Here is an 18,375-nt window from a genome sequence, read left to right on the forward strand (position 1 = left end):
CTTGAGTGCGGGAGCACCAAAGTTTCTGCCTCACTTCTTGAAATTTGTCGTCGTGACTGTGCGGGCGCACCATTACTTGGTGCGGGCGCACCTGACCTGGTGCGGGCGCACCTTTATTTGGTGCGGGCGCACCACTCGTGCCGAGAACAACTCTCGCGCAAGTCACACTTCACACTAAGGAGTAAGGACTCGTGGAATAGCCGATTAGCCGGTCCAAATACTTTTTGCAATTTCTTTTGCGGAAAGAAAACTTCAAAGAACACTACTCCTAAGTCCTAGGGCTAGTCCTGTGATGAAACAACAACTCTTTCTTTCTTCTTCCACCACCTCCCTCATACAAACTTCGAGACTCTTCTCATTTAGGCCTTAATTCACCGCTTCACCCGAATAAATTCGCTTTCTTTTCTTTCCATTTTCGCTCATTCAGATTTCAGACATGCCCTCTAAGTTCTATTCTTATCATTTTGATGAAAGAAAGGAAAAAAGAAACATATTCTTGTAAATTTTTCATTCTATAATTTTAAATCACCCAAAATTTCAATCTTTTCATTACTACCCAGTTCATAAATGACCCTGAAATTGAAGAAGTTGGATCAAAGGTAGCATATCTTCTCCTTCAAATATCATGGCATGGTACAGAAGATCAAGGTTTGTCTACAATGCTTATAAAAGCTTGAATTCCAAGTTATTATTGCCTAAAAGTCCAGTTCAATCTCCCATTCCAAGAATTAATTCCAATTCATCTTCTTTGTTTTACAATCAATTTAAGTCTTCTGTAATTTCTGGGTCACCTTCAATTTCTTCAAAATTTGGGTATTTGAATGGGGTCAAACAGAATCAAAGTAGCTTGTTTTCTTGTGTTACTAGTAGAAATTACCATGTTGATAGAAACCAAATTTACCATTTTAAACCAAGAGGTTTTAAATCTTGGTTTGAGAATCCTAGACATATATTCATCGCAGTAGTGATTGGTTCTGGTGTTGTGATCACTGTTTATTTTGGCAATTCAGAAGTTGTGCCCTATACAAAAAGGAAACATCTTGTACTTTTGTCAAGAACCCTAGAGAGGAGAATTGGGGATTCTCAATTTGAGAAGATGAAGGAAGAGTTTAAGGGGAAAATATTGCCTGCAATACACCCTGATAGTGTGAGGGTTAGGTTGATATCTAAAGACATAATTGAGTCATTAGAAAGAGGGATAAGCCATGAAAGAGCATGGAGTAGTCCTGGATACGCCACCGAAAGCGTTAGCCATCATGAGATCGATGGGCATGAAACTATGAAGGCATTAACTGAGGGGATGGATGAGAAAGTGCCAGGGGATTGGCATAAGGAGGAGGAGGTTCTTGATGATAAGTGGGTGAAAGATAGTAGGAAGAAGGGGGAGAAACATGGGGCTAAGACTACTACAAACCATTTGGAGGGCTTGAATTGGGAAGTTCTGGTTGTGAATGAACCAGTTGTAAATGCCTTTTGTTTACCAGGTGGGAAGATTGTTGTTTTCACTGGATTGCTCAAGCATTTCAAATCAGATGCTGAATTGGCTACAATTATTGGACATGAGGTATATTATAGCTTTGCTTTGCATAAATGCAATCTTGGTTGACATTAGTGGTTGATTGATTATGTTATATGAACAATTAAGGAATTTTATGAAATGAAACATTAGTGATGATATTTTTAGGTGAGTTAGATGATAAATGTCTTGTTTTGTGCTGGAATCTTTCTGTTAGGTTGGACATGCTGTGGCTCGACATTCTGCAGAACAAATTACAAAGAATATGTGGTTTGCAATCTTGCAACTGATCCTTTATCAATTCATCGCGCCTGATTTTGCAAATGCAATGTCAAATCTTCTTTTAAGGCTTCCCTTTTCCCGAAAGTAAGTCTGTTACTCCCAAAATGTTTTTTTTGATGATTAACTTTGGCATTGGCTTTCTGGTTTATGGAGTTCCTTAGAATGTAACGTGTCACAATGTTAAAGTAACTGAGTTAAATCTTCTGTTTCGTCTTGGTTAGAAGATGGTTAGATGATATCACACTGAATGAGAAATACTGGTACCATTTTTGCACAGTTGAAAGGCCACGATATTGAGGAACCTGAGCATGAGAATGTTTAGCAAAAATCACTAGACTGTTATGGTTTATGTGGGAGTTGCTTCTTGTCATAGTCGTTTCCGTAGTTTTTGTACCTTATGTATCTTGTTCGGGAAAAACTTTGTTTTATGAATTTCTTCTTAATTGAAGGAAGAGAAGATGGTTTGAGCCTTAAGAGTTATAGTTTTCTACTAACTGGTGCTTTTAGATTTGAGTGGGAGGGAGAGCAGTAAGGACTAAGGAGGTGACTTGAGAGTATGATATGTAAAGACTAGAGACTAATTGCATGGTCTGTTCTACTCAGGGAAAGAGGGAAGGATTGGTAAGTTAACTGTTACTTTTAATTGGATGTTTGGTTCCACCGTTGAGGGAACACTTATTAGTTATTACTATGGGATTAAGGAGGGTAACCTAATGTGTTCATAACTTCATATTATCATAGGGTTAAGGAGGTAATAATAGGGTGGAAACAGTTGGCCTCAGGAAATGGAAACCATTGCCCCACCCCTCATACCAAACGTAGTAACAGAATTTGTTTGTTTGTTTTGGTTTCTAACACTTACTGATACTTAGCAATGTTTTAATCGTAGAGTTCCAGAATTTTCTAACTGGATTGCAATGTGCGTTTATAAACTTCCATCCTATGTTACTTGGATGTTATGTCACTCAAACTCTTCATATCACCTAAAGTACTCGTGCCAGATTCTTTTGAGATTTGATATCCTTTCCCTTAACTTTAAGCAGTAATTGCCAATGTGATTATTTTGTTTTTGAGTATGGACATATTCTTTTAACGTGGATCTAGTCGCATTCTCTGTGTGCTTCTATTCATGCATTAGAATAAAGAACATCTTGTCCTGGTCACTCTTTTCTGAAAGATTCTTGCCAATATGACTAGTTTCTGGTGACCATTGTTTACTATGGGGATTTTGGTTCACCTGAAAAGGGTCTCTCTTTAATTTATTGCACGTACCACTTGGAGGTGGCTCACTGAATTCACTTTTGACTTATTGCTGAGGAAACTGTCATCTCCTGTTTCATATCCCTCTCCGTAGATTGCTTTTTCTTTCTACTTTGTATTTTTAAAATGGAAAATAGCTGGTGAAACATGATGTACATGTGACATGTGACATTTGCAACATAGGGTGTCAATTAAAGAGTTAAAAAGTTCATTGAGGCTAGAGCTCGTCCAGTATGGCCAGCTGCTCGCTTGATCCAATTTGGACTAATTTACTACGGGTTTAAGTCGCCATATGATTAGATCTCCAATCCACCTTTTCCAAATTGGTCCGCCGCTTTTGGTGGTGTGGCCTGACCCAAAGAGTTATCTGATCATTTTCATCCTTCAACATATTTAACTTGTTTTCTATAGTTTTACCATTTAGTCATGTTTGTGATGGCTGATGGCACAAGTGAGCTCGCTCATCCGATGTCTGTATACCTTAGCCTGGATACCTAAGGCTATGATCCAGGTTCCCCTAACCCCATATGTGCAACAAGCCTAAAACACAAGATGACAAGAAAACATTACACACTGACACTAACGAACACCAAAACATTATTCGTATGAGTGGACTTAGCATGGGAATTTTTTCATATGGGAGCCGAAGCGGGAGAATTGTCAACCCATGATAACATGCTCTTCTACCCTTAGATCTATCATTCTGTGTTGCTGGTTTATAAAAGCTTTTGCAAGAAAGCTGGTTTTGGTTCGATTTTTCTTTTGTTATGACTTTATGTTGTTTCAAAATACGAATTGTTTAAGCGTCCTTTTTTTCAATTTTGTATCGTTATTTGTGTAGAATGGAAATAGAAGCAGATTACATTGGACTGCTTCTGATGGCTTCTGCTGGATACGACCCACGAATTGCACCTCAAGTATATGAGAAGCTGGGTAAGATCTCTGGTGAATCATCGTCGCTGACGGAATATCTCTCAACTCATCCATCGGGGAAAAAGCGTGCTCAGTTATTAGCTCGAGCTCATATTATGCAAGAAGCAGTGGATATGTACCGTGAAATTGTAGCAGGACGCGCAATTGAAGGTTTTCTGTGACCATTAACATCATCTTCTTTGCAACTTCGCCTGGTTATGGTGTTCAAAACTGCTAGTGGATCATTTTCCAGCCATGATTTTCTTCGTTTCTACAAATGGTTAGAGATTGTTTTGGGTTGGAAATCTCAAATCATGGCTGTCATGTTATCAGTTGTAAATTCAATCTATTTTAGTATCTATGTTTACTGCTCTTCTACTCTTCAGATTATCCTATCTCTTGTATTTGTTTTGACGTTTTTGTGTCTCTCACCGAGTTTCATAAAAAAGATAACTTAAAAATGTAAATATTTGCTGCTAATAAAATTTTCAAAAGATGTACTCTTTAATATGAAGCAAGTTTCCCTACCATGAATTGGAAAATTATTAAAAATTACCTTCTTTGGAGTAAAACAGTAACCACTTCAAAACACACTACTCTCCTATGAGACAAGCACTCTTTCTTTCATTCTCTTCCACCACCTCCCTCATACAAACTTCATGACTCTGCTAATTTAGGCCCTTAATTCACCGCTTCACCAGAATAATTCGCTTTCTTTTCTTTCCATTTTCATTTCACTTTCAGATTTCAGACGCTCCCTTTTAACCATTTTGATGAAAGAAAGGAAGAAACATATTCTTGTAAATTTGTCATTCTATAATTTTTATATCACCCAAAATTTCAGTTTTTTCATTAGTACCCAGTTCATAAATGACCCTGAAATTGAAGAATTTGGATCAAAGTTAGCATATTTTGCTTCTTCGAATATCATGGCATGGTACAAAAGATCAAGATTTGCCTACAATGCTTATAAAAGCTTGAGTTCCAAGTTATTATGGCCTAAAAGTCCAGTTCAATATCATATTTCAAGAATTTATTCCAGTTCCTCTTCTTTGTTTTACAATTAATTTAAGTCTTCTATATTATCTGGGTCACCTTCAATTTCTTCAAAATTTGGGTACTTGAATGGATTTAAACAGAATCAAAGTAGCTTGTCTTGTGGTGTTACTAGGAGAAATTACCATGTTTATAGAAACCAAGTTTACCATTTTAAACCAAGAGGTTTTAAATCTTGTTCTCCTACAATCGCTAGATAGTGGTTGGTTCTGGTGTTGTGATCACTGTTTATTTTGGCAATTCAGAAGTTTTTCCCTATACAAAAAGAAAACATCTTGTACTTTTGTCAAGAACCCTAGAGAGGAGAATTGGGGAATCTCACTTTGAGAAGATGAAGGAAGAATTAAAGGGGAAAATATTGCCTGCAATTCACCCTGATAGTATGAGGATTAGATTGATATCTAAAGACATAATTGAGTCATTGGAAAGAGGGGATAAGCCATGAAAGAGCATGGAGTAGTCCTGGATACGCCACCGAGAGCGTAAGCCATCACGAGATCAATGGGCATGGAACTATGAAGGCGTTTACTGAGGGGATGGACGAGAAAGTGCCAGGGGATTGGCATATGGAGGAGGTTATTCTTGATGATAAGTTCACCAATGAAGGAAACATAGTACCCTGAATTCAAAATCATTTTCTACAAGAAACCAATACATTCAATAATTTAAACACGCCTCGTTAAGGGGTTAGCAACAAAAACAGAAATATTACATACTGTCTAACACCTTCAAAATCATGCCTCATTTCCACATTAGGCAGAATGAACTGCATGAAATAGGAGCACAAGAGTTTGGATTGGCAAATGCATGCGATTAACAATAACCCTTGCTCCATAAAAAAAAAGTTTCTTCCAAAAAAAGCACTGCTGAATAGCTAGAAACATAAGATTCCTTCTCAGACAATACTAAAAAGTTAATTGTTGCACCATCTTCTTCCAAAGCAGGCATGTTAGCATTATCACAATCACCAACCTCTTCGGTCGTCAACACTCAAAATCGAACTTGAGCATCCTGTGAATCTTAGCAACAGAGGTGTTTGAGTCCTTGACATTGAGCCTGAGGTTAGCAAGGCAGTTTCAAACAATAGCGTCACTGACTTCTTCTTATCTGCTGCAGCTCTCTTCTGAAGCTCCTTGCAGAATCTCATTATCATGATATGCGCACCATAAAATCAATCACTGAAGAACTTATCTTGAACTGTTCCTTCCAACAATCACAAAAACGCAACCATAAAATCAATACAACTTAAAATTTGTTCCACCAGCAACTATATAATGTCCAAAGCATTCAACAACCAACAAATCTATTATATCAGGAATTACAGGGGAAATCATGTACAATTGAAGTGCTTTTTCACAAGGAGGAAGTACTATATAAGCAAGTCTTCTTCAAGAAAGACATACCTGTAGTGGCAAGGATTGCAAACTTATCATTGAAATTAAGATATACGAACGTCGGCAATGTGTTTGATGTAGGGCCAGTCCTCCCCAGGTGGATCTTTCCGACATCTTTCCTCGAGGATTTCTGAAGAGGCCCAAATCACAAGTGACTTGAGAGAGGTGAGTTCGGGTATCCAATGTGGCAGTGCTGCCAGTTCTTTGCATCCATCAATTAGAAGGCTTTGGAGGGCAGGTAAGTACTGTATACAGTTGGGCAGATGCACCAACTTATCATCCCAATCTACATGGAGGGTTTCAAGACACTGAAGAGACTCCATGTGCAGCGATTCCAGCCATGCCACACTGTTTATCTCCATCTTCTTTAATTTGGGAACAAGAATATCACTACTGCTTGCTGAATGTTGAGGATTAGATGAGCCTGACGACAATGACGTGGATGCCATTAATATTCGCATTCCTTCATTGAATGTATTCAAATTTAGTTCTTCCAAGCTGGGACACATCACAGTACATGCCAGCTTTGGACAATGGACTATTCTCAATCTAGAAAGACAAGGTAGTTGCAATGGTGCCCCACTACTGCTACCTGTGTACTCTAAGTTCTCACACCAATCAAGGTAAAGATTTACAAGATTTGGGAGATGATTTATCCAAGGCATTCTCACACACCTCCATATCGAAACACATATAGCTCCTTGAGATTCGAATGTGGCCGCAGATCTTCCATCAAACTTGTTATTGCTCCAAGATCAACATCATCTTTTATTAGTCCAAAGAAATAAAATTCAATGGCACTGAGATATTCCTTATGCATAAGGTATAATCCTTCCCTGGGTAGTGCTTGCATCACTCTGCTATCTTCTTCATTAACAAAATTCTGACCATTTATGTATTGGAGACTAATCAGTTTATTGCTGATGTGGATTCTTCTATAAGCCACATCAGCTTCTCAGTTTGTTGTAGTTAGTTACAAGTTGTTATGCTTCTAACAACTTGCTGTATATATAGCCACATTAGCTACCTCAATCATTGTAATAATAATTCTACTGAAATAAACACACACCTAAACTCTTTCTCTCTCATTATTCATTCTGTTATTCTCTGAAATCAATGGAGTTGAACTTCATAAATTGACATGGTATCAGAGCTAAACCACGTATTCTAGGACATTTTCGCTGAAAATTCTTGAGAAATTATCATCAATGCTGCATCACGCTTGATTACTTTGAAGTTCCGAAGGTTTTTATTCATCTGAAATTTCTCAATTAAGGTGTGATTCATCTGAAATTCTGGAATTATACTTTTAATCTCTGAATTCTCTTGTTATTTCTTGCTGATTTCATTGTTTCTGCAAGAATTGTTTACTAAAATTGTGTTGTTTGTTAAAATCCTTCATCTGTCTCTTATTCTTCCTATTCTTCTCATTCATTTGATTCTTGAACTACTTTCTTTCAATCATGCCTCAATTACCTTTAAATCAGAATCCTAATAGCATATATTACATTCATCCATCGGATGCTAGTTCTGCGCAATTAATATCTTTCAAATTCAATGGTGAAGGATACACTAGCTGGAAACGAGCTATGCTATTAACTCATATCACATAACAAATCTGGTTTTGTTGATGGAACTCATAAACCACCTGATGATGAAACTTCTGATGAATTTAAAGCATGGTCTAGGTGTAACGACCTTGTTTGTTCTTGGATTTTATTCAATCTTAATGAAAATCTAGCTGGAAGTGTCATGTTTAAGAGATCTGCTAGAGAGATATGGATGGATCTTGAGGAGAGATTTGGCTTTACATCTCTGGCTCAGATATACACCTTAGAACAAAAACTAGCAGATATTCATCAAGGTGTATCTCAATCTGTGTCTGAATTTTTCACTGAAATAAAGTCAGTCTGGGATGCAATTGATGAGGCACATCCTCTACCTTATTGCACGTGTAATAAATGCTCTTGTAATCTAACCAAGAGACTCTATGAGAGGCATAAACAAAAGATGGTTATACAGTTCATGATGAAATTATCTGATCAGTATGCAACCATCAGAGGTAATATGTTAATGATGCAGAAACTACCTAAGGTCACTGAAGTTTACAGGATGTTTGCTCAGGAGGAACAGTACAAAGAGCTTACTGTTGCAAGTTCTTCTCACACTGAATCTCACTCTGATTCTATGGCCTTTATGGCAAATAAAAGAAAATTTCCTAATAACAACACTAAATCTTCCAGCAACAATGTGAAATACAGTAACAATTTCAAGAAAACCAGCTACACTAAAGGCTCAGGTGGATCCAAGAATGATAAACCAGGCTCCAAATACTACTGTACACATTGTGAGATTCCAGGTCATAGTATTGATAGATGCTTTAGAGTTCATGGCTATCCAGCCAACTTTAAAGGCTTCAAGGATAAAAAAGGTGGCAGCCTTGTTATCTAATGAAGAAATGATCATGGATACTAATGAGGATGCTGCTGGACCACACTTGTCCATGGATCAATACAATCAGCTTATGAGCATGCTCAAGGCTGCACAACCAAGCACCAGTTCCTCTACTCAGGCTATGGTGGCAGGTAACAACTTCTGTTTACTTTCTTGCTCTGAATACAACTGGCTACTTGATAGTGGTGCAACTGACCACATTTGCTCTGACCTCACAAATTTCTCCGACTATAATATTATACATGAACCTGATAATTTTATTACTATTCCTAATGGAGCTAAAGTTCCAGTAACACATATTGGTTCTGTGAAGCTGACTCCTGACATTATACTTCATAATGTACTATATGTCCCACAATTCAAATTCAACCTCATATCAGTTCACAAATTATGCCAAGACATGCCTTGTGAACTACATTTTACTCATGATGAATGCTTTATTTCTCAGCAAGGGAAGTTGACTCTTCTTGGTAAGCTGAAGGCTGGTTTATACAATGTCCAAGACAAGAAGGTTTGTCCAAGTGTTGCTATTGCTGATGTCTCTAATAAAACTTGTCTAACTGCTGTTGAAGATGCAAAACTGTGGCATCTTAGGTTAGGACACTTGCCATTCAGTCAATTCAAATTACTTCCTTTTTCTTGTGATCCTAAGTCATGTTTAGACACAATTTGTCAAGTCTGTCCAAAGTCTAAACAAACTAGAGTATCTTTTCCTACAAGTACAATAAAGACTACTAAACCTTTTGAGTTGTTACATGTTGATATATGGGGCCACACTCTGTAAATACTCCTACTGGATGTAATCAGTTTCTCACTATAGTGGATGATTTCAGTAGATTCACTTGGATTCATTTTCTCAAACTTAAACCGATTCTGTGCATATTATGAAGACTTTTCTCCAGATGGTTCAAACTCAATTTCATGTAACAGTCAAGTGTGTTAGATCTGATAATGCTGGAGAATTATGTGAAGGAGACATGAAACTATTATATGATGAACTTGGGATTCTTATTCAGACAAGTTGTAGTCATACCCCCCAGCAAAATGGGGTTGTAGAGAGAAAACACAAGCATCTTCTTGAGACAGCAAGGGCTCTCTACATTCAATCTAGAGTTCCTGATAGATTATGGGGCTATTGTGTTCTGTGTGCTGCTTACCTTATCAATAGAATGCCCCTCAAAGCTATTAATCATGATAGTCCTTACCTCAGATTGTATGGTGTGAATCCTTCACTATCTCACTTAAAAACTTTTGGCTGTCTTTGCTATGTTTCCACTCATAAACACAAAAGATCCAAGTTCAATGATAGAGCCAAGCCATGTGTCTTCTTAGGTTACTCAGATTCTCAAAAAGGTTATAAAGTTCTAGATCTTGATAGTAATAAACTTGCTGTCACTAGAGATGTGTATTTCCATGAAAGACATTTTTCATATCACCTGTTCTATAAACATTCTCATCCTTCTTCTAATTATACTAATGCCATATACTTGCCATCTTGTTCTGCTCCTCTTTTTCATGAATCAGCTTCTGACTCTCTTGATTTTTCTTCTCCCTCTAGCATCTTCCCTTCTCATGATGTTTCTCACTTACCTACCTCTTCCCCTATTGCTGATGTGGTTGCTGATATTTCTCATCACCCACCTACACCAGCTTCTCCTCCTCTAACCTCACCTTCCACCTTACTTGACCTCTCTGAATCTGCCTCCTTACAACCTACTCTACTTCGCAGCTCTACTAGACACCACAAAACACCTTCTTATCTCCAAGACTACAAATGTAATTCTGCTTCCTCTTCTACCTATCAACCTCACTGGTGTAACCTTGTCTCTTATTCTCACTTTCCTAACACTTACAAAGCTCTTATCTCCAAATCATGTGAACTTACTGAACCTCATAACTACACTGAAGCATCCACTGATCCTCTATGGGTAGAAGCTATGAATGCTGAGCTATTAGCCTTGGAAACTAATAATACTTGGGAGTTGGTTCCTCTTCCCAAAGGCAAGAGAGTTATAGGCTCTAAATGGGTCTACAAAGTCAAGCTCAAAGCCAATGGTGAGCTAGAAAGATGCAAGGCCAGATTGGTGGCAAAAGGGTTTAACCAAAAGTATGGGCTTGATTATGAAGAGACGTTTAGCCCTGTAGTTAAAATGGGCACAGTTAGGTGTCTTATTGCTGTTGCAGCATGTAAGAATTGGCCATTATTCCAATTAGATGTGAATAATGCCTTCTTACATGGAGACTTAAAAGAAGAAGTCTTTATGAAGGTTCCAGAAGGCATGGCTAACCCTGACAACCTGGTTTGCAGACTTACAAAGTCTTTGTATGGCCTCAAGCAGGCTTCTCGCCAATGGCATGAGAAATTAGCTCACTCATTACATGGTCAAGGGTTCATTAAATCTCATCATGACCACAGCTTGTTCATTAAGAAACACAATGAACATATTTGTATTGCAGCTGTCTATGTTGATGACATTATAGTCACTGGCACTAATCTTGCTGACATTGAAGCTCTAAAAATCCACCTACACAATGCTTTCAGCATCAAGGATTTGGGAAAACTCAATTACTTTCTTGGCATTGAAGTTGGTTATACTTCAAAAGGTATACTTCTCAGTCAGGGCAAGTTTACCAAAGAATTACTCTCTTATTGTCCTTTTGATATCACCAAGAAAGCCTCCACTCCTCTACCTTTGAATCTGAAACTTCATCTTGATGAAGGTGAACTACTATCTGATCCAGCCATCTACAGATCTTTAGTAGGCAAGCTTAACTTCCTCACAACCACAAGACCTGACTTGGCCTATGCAGTTCAAGGCCTCGGTCAGTTTATGCAATCTCCCAGATCTTCTCATCTATCTGCTTTACAACATACCTTGAGCTATGTATCTTCTACAGCAGGACAAGGCATCTTATTGAAAGCTAATGATGATATCTGCCTTCAAGCCTTTTCAGATTCTGACTGGGCTTCATGTCCAGACTCCAGAAAATCAATCACAGGCTATATACTGTTACTTGGTGGCTCTCATATCACTTGGAAATCTAAAAAGCAAAGCACTGTTTCAAAGTCATCTTCTGAGGCTGAATATAGGGCTATGGCTGCAGCTGCCTCAGAAGTGACCTGGATGGTCAGGTTACTAGAAGAACTTGGCATTACTGGTTTAAGGCCTGTCATGCTTCACTGTGACAATCAATCAGCTCTCCACATTGCTAGGAATCCTGTATTTCATGAAAGGACCAAGCACATAGAAATAGATTGTCACTTCACTCGAGAAAAGGTTCTTGAAGGTCTTCTTCAACTTACCTACCTTCCTACACAGCAGCAACTAGCTGATGTCTTTACTAAAATTTTACCTTCTAAGAAGTTTCAAATTCTTCTTAACAAGTTAGGAATGTCTTCTTCTATACATTCCAACTTGAGGGGGGGGTATTGGAGACTAATCAGTGTATTGCTGATGTGGATTCTTCTATAAGCCACATCAGCTTCTCAGTTTGTTGTAGTTAGTTACAAGTTGTTATGCTTTATAACAACTTGCTGTATATATAGCCACATTAGCTACCTCAATCATTGTAATAATAATTCTACTGAAATAAACACACACCTAAACTCTTTCTCTCTCATTATTCATTCTGTTATTCTCTGAAATCAATGGAGTTGAACTTCATAAATTGACATTTTGATCCTCATTTGAAGATTGCCTTTGAGGTTGTTAAGAGTCTTTAGATCTTCCAACTCATCTGCCACTTGCTTCACATAACTTGACCAACTACTACTCCCTCTATCTCCACCCACTACAAAATTACTTAGCCTCTCAAGGCCACTTAACTTACCCATGTCCCTAGGCATATAGCTTATGTTATTGCAATCCCGTATATTCAAGACCCTAAGCTTAACTAGTTTACTCAAATCTTTTGGCAACTTTTTTAATCCTATACAACTAGATAATATCAAGGTTTGAAGATTGTAGAGTTTTGTAATTGACTTAGGAAGCACTTCTAGTTCTTGATTATAGGAAAGATCTAAATATCTCAAATGCAACAATTCACCTATGGAGTGTGGCAAACTTTTGATATCTAACCAACCGAGGTCCAAGGCCCTTAAGCACCTAGAATTTACAACTAATGACTCCACTCGAAATTGTACATTTGGTTCGTAACTATATGCATTCATAAAAAGATGTGAACGGATATAGGTCTTTTCCAAAGTGTATTTGTCATATTTCGGTCTCCAGACAATCAATAGATGGCGAGCTTTTTTAATTAAGTCATCAATCTTGTTACTCATGATGATATTCATTAAAGATATTATCTCCTTTCCCGAGACCTTTTGAGCCACATCATGCATGAGATCGTGCATCGTACATGATTTGATCTCACCAAATTTATCTTTCTTAATGTCCTGGAAGAAACATCTCCTCAACAAAATTGAAAAATACTCTTCAGCAGCTTCTTCGATACTTTGACCTTTATCAAATGGAACAATATAGTCTTGTGCCATCCAAAGGCTTATCAAAGTCTCTTTCTCCATCACATAATCCTTTGGAAACAAGGCACAATAGCTAAAGCAGCTCTTTAATGGAGTCTCAAGATTGTGGAAACTCAACTTCAGTATGGGTATAATCCCGTTTCCACTCTCCCTGATATTGGCTAATCCAATCTTCCCACTTACTCTTCTCTTGTCCATATAAAAGGCTTCCTGCAACTCTTATAGCGAGAGGAACTCCAGCACATTTATCAACAATCTTTCGCCCAATCTCGACCAATTCATCAGAGGGGTTTGACAACTGATCTGATGTAAATGATGTTCTTTCAAACAAGAGCCACGAGTCTTTCTTTGACAAGCCGTCAAGTTTGTGTGTCAGACCATCTCCTATGATTTTCGCAGTCTCTTGTGAACGTGAAATCACCACAATCCAACTTCATCCTCTTTCACCTCCCATCAAGTATTGCACCAAGTCACACCATTGAAGACGCTTCTCAGTCCATACATCATCTAAAACAAGCAAGAATCTCTTGCCTGCGAGTTTCCCTCGAAGTCGGACTTGCACTTGTTCCATGGTGGAGCCTTCTTGATTCTTGCCGAAAATCTTACCAAGAATATCTTTCACGTTGAGTTCTTGCTGATCTTGATCAGCAACACAAGTCCACAGCCTCAATGGAAATGCAGTTTTGACCCTAGGATCGTTATACACAAGTTGAGCAAGTGCAGTTTTTCCCAACCCTCCAATACCTACAATCGTAAGGAATGACAACTGACGTTGATCATTAGAAGTAAGATAAGTACCAACAATGTGATCCAAGTCATGCTGTCCTCCAATGATTTCAACTTGGTTGACATAAGAGCAGGTCTCAGGCCTCCTCTTTCTGATAGGTTCAGAATCAATCTTAAACCCAAACTGCTGACTGTTATTAGCAATTTTATCCAACTTCTTCTTGATATCCTTAACCCCTTGAGACATCCTATAAGCAAGGCTCAATGGGTTGTGGGTGCGAGAGAAGAAGCGACTCAGCTTTTTTGCACTAGTACAGAAAAGGCAATTTGCGTCGGATGTGAGGCGCCTATTTGCGTCGGACCCTGGTACGACGCCAAAGCCCTCGACGCAAATGACTACGAAACGATCTGCGTCGTATGTGGAAACGACGCAAATTAAAAAGCTATTTGCGTCGCACGTTATATACGGTGCGACGCAGATGAGTCTGCCCAGCGAACATAAAGCTCTAATGTGCGTCGCACATCTCCTAGGATGCGACGCAGATGAGTGATTTGCGTCGCACCTTGGGATACGTGCGACGCAAATTGGTATTTTTTTTTTAAAAAAAAATTTTTTTTGAGAGGGAAAAGAAAATTAATTACAGAGACGTTCATGACTGGAAAATCAATTGAAGGATAGGTTCTGTTGCAAATGCCATTGAACAATTAAATAAAATAATTACATAAAAAAGAATACATAAATTACAGAAAATCAATTAAATAAAATTACAGATATACAACTCCACAACAATAAAATCCATATACAAAATATGGAAGTAAACTGAAAAAAACTCAAAAAAACCAATAATAAACAGATATACAGTCAATATTTCAGATGGCGGTGCAAAGGAGATCTGAAAACCTTCATCGGACAAGCCTGAAAACGAATAAACAAAAATTTAAGATCTGAAAACGAGAAAAGGAATTTAATAACTGAAAATTTGAAAGAAAATCCTAGATCTGAAAAATAAACCCTAGCCTAGGATAAATGCAATAAAAAAAAACAATGATACACATGCGAAAGAAAAAACACGAAACACGAAAAGGAATTTAATAAAAAATAAATCCTAGATCTGAAAAATGAAATGAATTGAAATCAATGAATCACATGCGAAACACGAAATAAAACGATTAACAAACTAAACACGAAATACCTGATCGATTTTACATGCGAAACAAACAATGAGATGATCGATTTCATCGGTGCCAAAGAAAAAAAATGAAATGCTGAGATCTAAATTCTGAGATCTAAGTTCTGAGATCGGTGCCAAACAAACAATGAAATGCTGAGATGATCGATTTCATCGGTGCCAAAGAAACGAACGAACTTCGATCGATTTCATCTGAGATGATGATGTTCGACGAGTGAGAGAGAGAGAGAGGGGGGGGGGGGAAGAAGCGGCTGGGAGAAAGATTTCATCTGGGCGTTATTAGATGCGGCTGGGGGAAAGTATTTTTAGGGTTTGGGTATATTAAAAGGCAGAAGTTATTAGACGCGGTATAGAGTTGGGTGGGCTGATGTGCGTCGGATGGGCCAAGGGGTCCGACGCACATTAGCCTTTTGCAACGCATTTTTATATGGTGCGACACATATTCTGCGCACCTGCTGGAGTGATTTTTGTGATTTGCGTCGCACAGCTCCCTACATGCGACGCAAATCCTAACTGTGCGTCGTTTCCGTGTCTGTGCGACGCAAATCAGGGGACGCAAATCGTCCTTTTTCTACTAGTGTTGGAGAGACTACCACCAGCTTCCACCAGCTGCTTCTGTTCAGTGAGAGTGACAAACTCATCGAATAGATCATCAGCTTCAAAGACAGCATCTTTGAGCTGCTCCATCTACAGTTGTGCTTCATTGCTGAGCTCCTGCTTCGTCTCCGCATCACAGAAAACAGCATTGATGGTGGATACGGTGAGTTGGAGGTCCTCAAGTTGGGATTTGTAGCCAAAGGTTGACAAAATGTCTTTGAATTCCGGATTTTGCAGCACTGCTAAAAGAGTTCGAACAGCAGATAGCACTGTTCCGAATGCTTCCATTTTTGGGTTTTAGAGATGGAGAATGGTCTTTTTTGTGGAACGATGCAACTGTATGAAGAGTAAGATAGGCTGGTCGTATATAAATTTTTTTTTTTGCAGGGAAACGTGATTTCATTAATCCATGGACAAAGTGTCCATTAAAACATACGGAGCTACATCACTTGGGCAGTGAAATTCCCAACGTTGTTCAACACCAAACGGAACTATTCTAGCAAGATTATGGGCAACAGAATTCCCATCTCTTTTAACATGAGAAAAACTTACAGAAATGAAATCACGACAAATATCAAAAACATCCCCTAGGATCGCATCAAGATCGGAAAAGAATACCGCAGCTCTTGATAGTCGATTAGTCACCACTTGGGAATCCGACTCAAAAATCACCTCTTGCATTCCATGATTCTTAGCCAGGCGAGCAGCCATATAAGCCGCTTTGCATTCGGCAACCTCCACGGGCCAGTACGCCCTTACTCGTTTCACCGCCGAGAAGAGAACTCGTCCCTCCGCGTCACGCGCCACCACACCAAGCCTTATCCAACCATCTGCGCTGAGGCTTGCATCGGAATTTAACTTCACCACACCCCTAGGCGGAGCTGTCCAGCGGGGCGAGCTAGCTCTCCCATGCTTCGTCGGCCCGCCATATATGCGACGAGAGTAGTCACTAAATTCATCCACCTGCCTTCGCACTCTCTGGCAGACCACTTCGAATGGGGGGCTAGAATTCTCAAACAGAAGGCTGTTTCTGTTAGACCACAGATTCCACATCAAGTAACACCCACGTTGCACCTTTCCCTTTTCCATCATTCTCCATCTAACCATCGTATCGCACGTCCCTTCACCCTCAACCCCACACACCATTTCGCCACACTACAGCGCCTCCCAAAAACGCCTAGCATATGGGCAATGAAACAACACATGCTGGGCTATCTCCACCTCATCCACGCACCGCGGGCAGCCACTTTCTTCGACCAAGTGGCGCTCCCTAAGGACTGCTCTCACAGGGAGAGAGTTTGTTGTGACACGCCATAAGAATTGGCGCACCTTTGGTGATACTTCCATACTCCACAAAATTCCCCAAGCCTTATGAAAATCATCTAAGTTGCCCCCTTTCCCGAGCATGTAAGCGGTTTTCACAGAGTAAATGCCGTCTTTGGAGTATGCCCACATCAATGTGTCTTGTAAAGCTCTGGAACTCAGTGGAATAGCTAGGATACATCGCTGGTCACGAGCCACAAAGTTGCTCTCTATCACATCAGTTTTCCATTCCAACCCATTGTCTGTTATTAAATCACTAACAACGTTCAAATTTGCCACCTTCTCACTCATTAGAAATCTTCCTTCTTCATCCCCAACCCATGGATCACTCCAAATATCAATCGATTTCCCATCTCCCACCTTCCACATCATACCTTCCTTTACAAGACTTTTAGCACTCCAGATACTCCGCCACGAATAGCTATTCGAATATCCTAACCGAGCCTGAAAAATGTCCCCTTGTGGATAGTATTTTGCATTCATAACACGACTCAAAAGGGAATTTTTGTATTGCAGTAGGCGCCAGACTTGTTTTCCTAGTAAAGCATCATTAAAGACTCTGAGATCCTTGAAACCCATACCACCCATGCATTTAGGCCTACACATTTTCTCCCAGCTCAACCAATGCATTTTCTAGCTCATCTCCCTTGCCACCCCACCAAAACCGAGCCATTGCCGAATGAACTTTGTGGATAATTGCTATCGGAATTTTGTAGACCCCCATGAGATACGTTGGCAATGCTTGAATCACAGCATTAATAAGCACCTCCTTCCCTGCTCTAGACAATAACTTTTCCTTCCAACCTCTCAGTTTCTTCCACATTCTATCCAAAAGATCCCTGAAAATTACTTTTTTCGAGCCGCTATAGATGGTCGGGATACCAAGATACTTCTGGTGTCTGTCAACTTGCCGCATATGGAGTAGATCAATCAATTCTTCTTTTTTCTCAGCTCTAATCCCTTTACTGAAGGACACTTCCGACTTTTCATAGTTAATTTTCTGCCCAGATGCTGCTTCATACTTGTTGAGAATATCAACTATAATACCGCATTCCTGTCGGGTAGCCCTCGTAAAAAGAAGGTTGTCATCTGCAAAAAGAAGGTGAGATATTTCTGGACCATTCCGGCTAGCTTTAGCTCCATGAAGCTTCCTAATATTTACCTTCTGCTGTATCATTT

The 18,375-nt window shown here is 39.1% G+C and overlaps 2 protein-coding genes and 2 pseudogenes across 2 annotated transcripts; 2 read left to right on the plus strand and 2 right to left on the minus strand.

Moving 5' to 3' along the window:
- The first annotated feature begins 260 nt into the window (after positions 1 to 260).
- On the plus strand, positions 261 to 4,360 carry LOC104906584 (hypothetical protein). Its single transcript, XM_010695357.3, has 3 exons — positions 261 to 1,564; positions 1,734 to 1,882; positions 3,900 to 4,360. Exons 1-3 carry the CDS (start codon positions 626 to 628, stop codon positions 4,150 to 4,152), a joined length of 1,341 nt encoding a protein of 446 aa, XP_010693659.2. The 5' UTR covers positions 261 to 625; the 3' UTR covers positions 4,153 to 4,360.
- Positions 4,361 to 4,506: 146 nt separating this feature from the next.
- LOC130590888 (mitochondrial metalloendopeptidase OMA1-like) lies at positions 4,507 to 7,508 on the plus strand (annotated as a pseudogene).
- Positions 6,465 to 15,963, minus strand: LOC125495480 (putative disease resistance protein RGA3; annotated as a pseudogene).
- A 312-nt stretch (positions 15,964 to 16,275) lies between these two features.
- On the minus strand, positions 16,276 to 16,980 carry LOC125495481 (uncharacterized). Its single transcript, XM_048640215.1, has one exon. The coding sequence runs from the start codon at positions 16,978 to 16,980 to the stop codon at positions 16,276 to 16,278; it is 705 nt and encodes a 234-aa protein (XP_048496172.1).
- Between the last annotated feature and the right edge of the window lie 1,395 nt (positions 16,981 to 18,375).

This window comes from Beta vulgaris, chromosome 3, assembly GCF_026745355.1.
Source record: "Beta vulgaris subsp. vulgaris cultivar EL10 chromosome 3, EL10.2, whole genome shotgun sequence".
Lineage (NCBI taxonomy): Eukaryota > Viridiplantae > Streptophyta > Magnoliopsida > Caryophyllales > Amaranthaceae > Beta > Beta vulgaris.

What these genes read in the sequence shown, in the direction of transcription:
- LOC104906584 (XM_010695357.3), top strand. Translation starts at nt 626, where the DNA reads ATGGCATGGTACAGAAGATCAAGGTTTGTCTACAATGCTTATAAAAGC. An exon ending in CTACAATTATTGGACATGAG is followed by an intron (nt 1,565 to 1,733) that starts GTATATTATAGC and finishes TCTTTCTGTTAG; the next exon opens with GTTGGACATGCTGTGGCTCG. An exon ending in AGGCTTCCCTTTTCCCGAAA is followed by an intron (nt 1,883 to 3,899) that starts GTAAGTCTGTTA and finishes TTATTTGTGTAG; the next exon opens with AATGGAAATAGAAGCAGATT.
- LOC125495481 (XM_048640215.1), bottom strand. Translation starts at nt 16,980, where the DNA reads ATGGTTAGATGGAGAATGATGGAAAAGGGAAAGGTGCAACGTGGGTGT.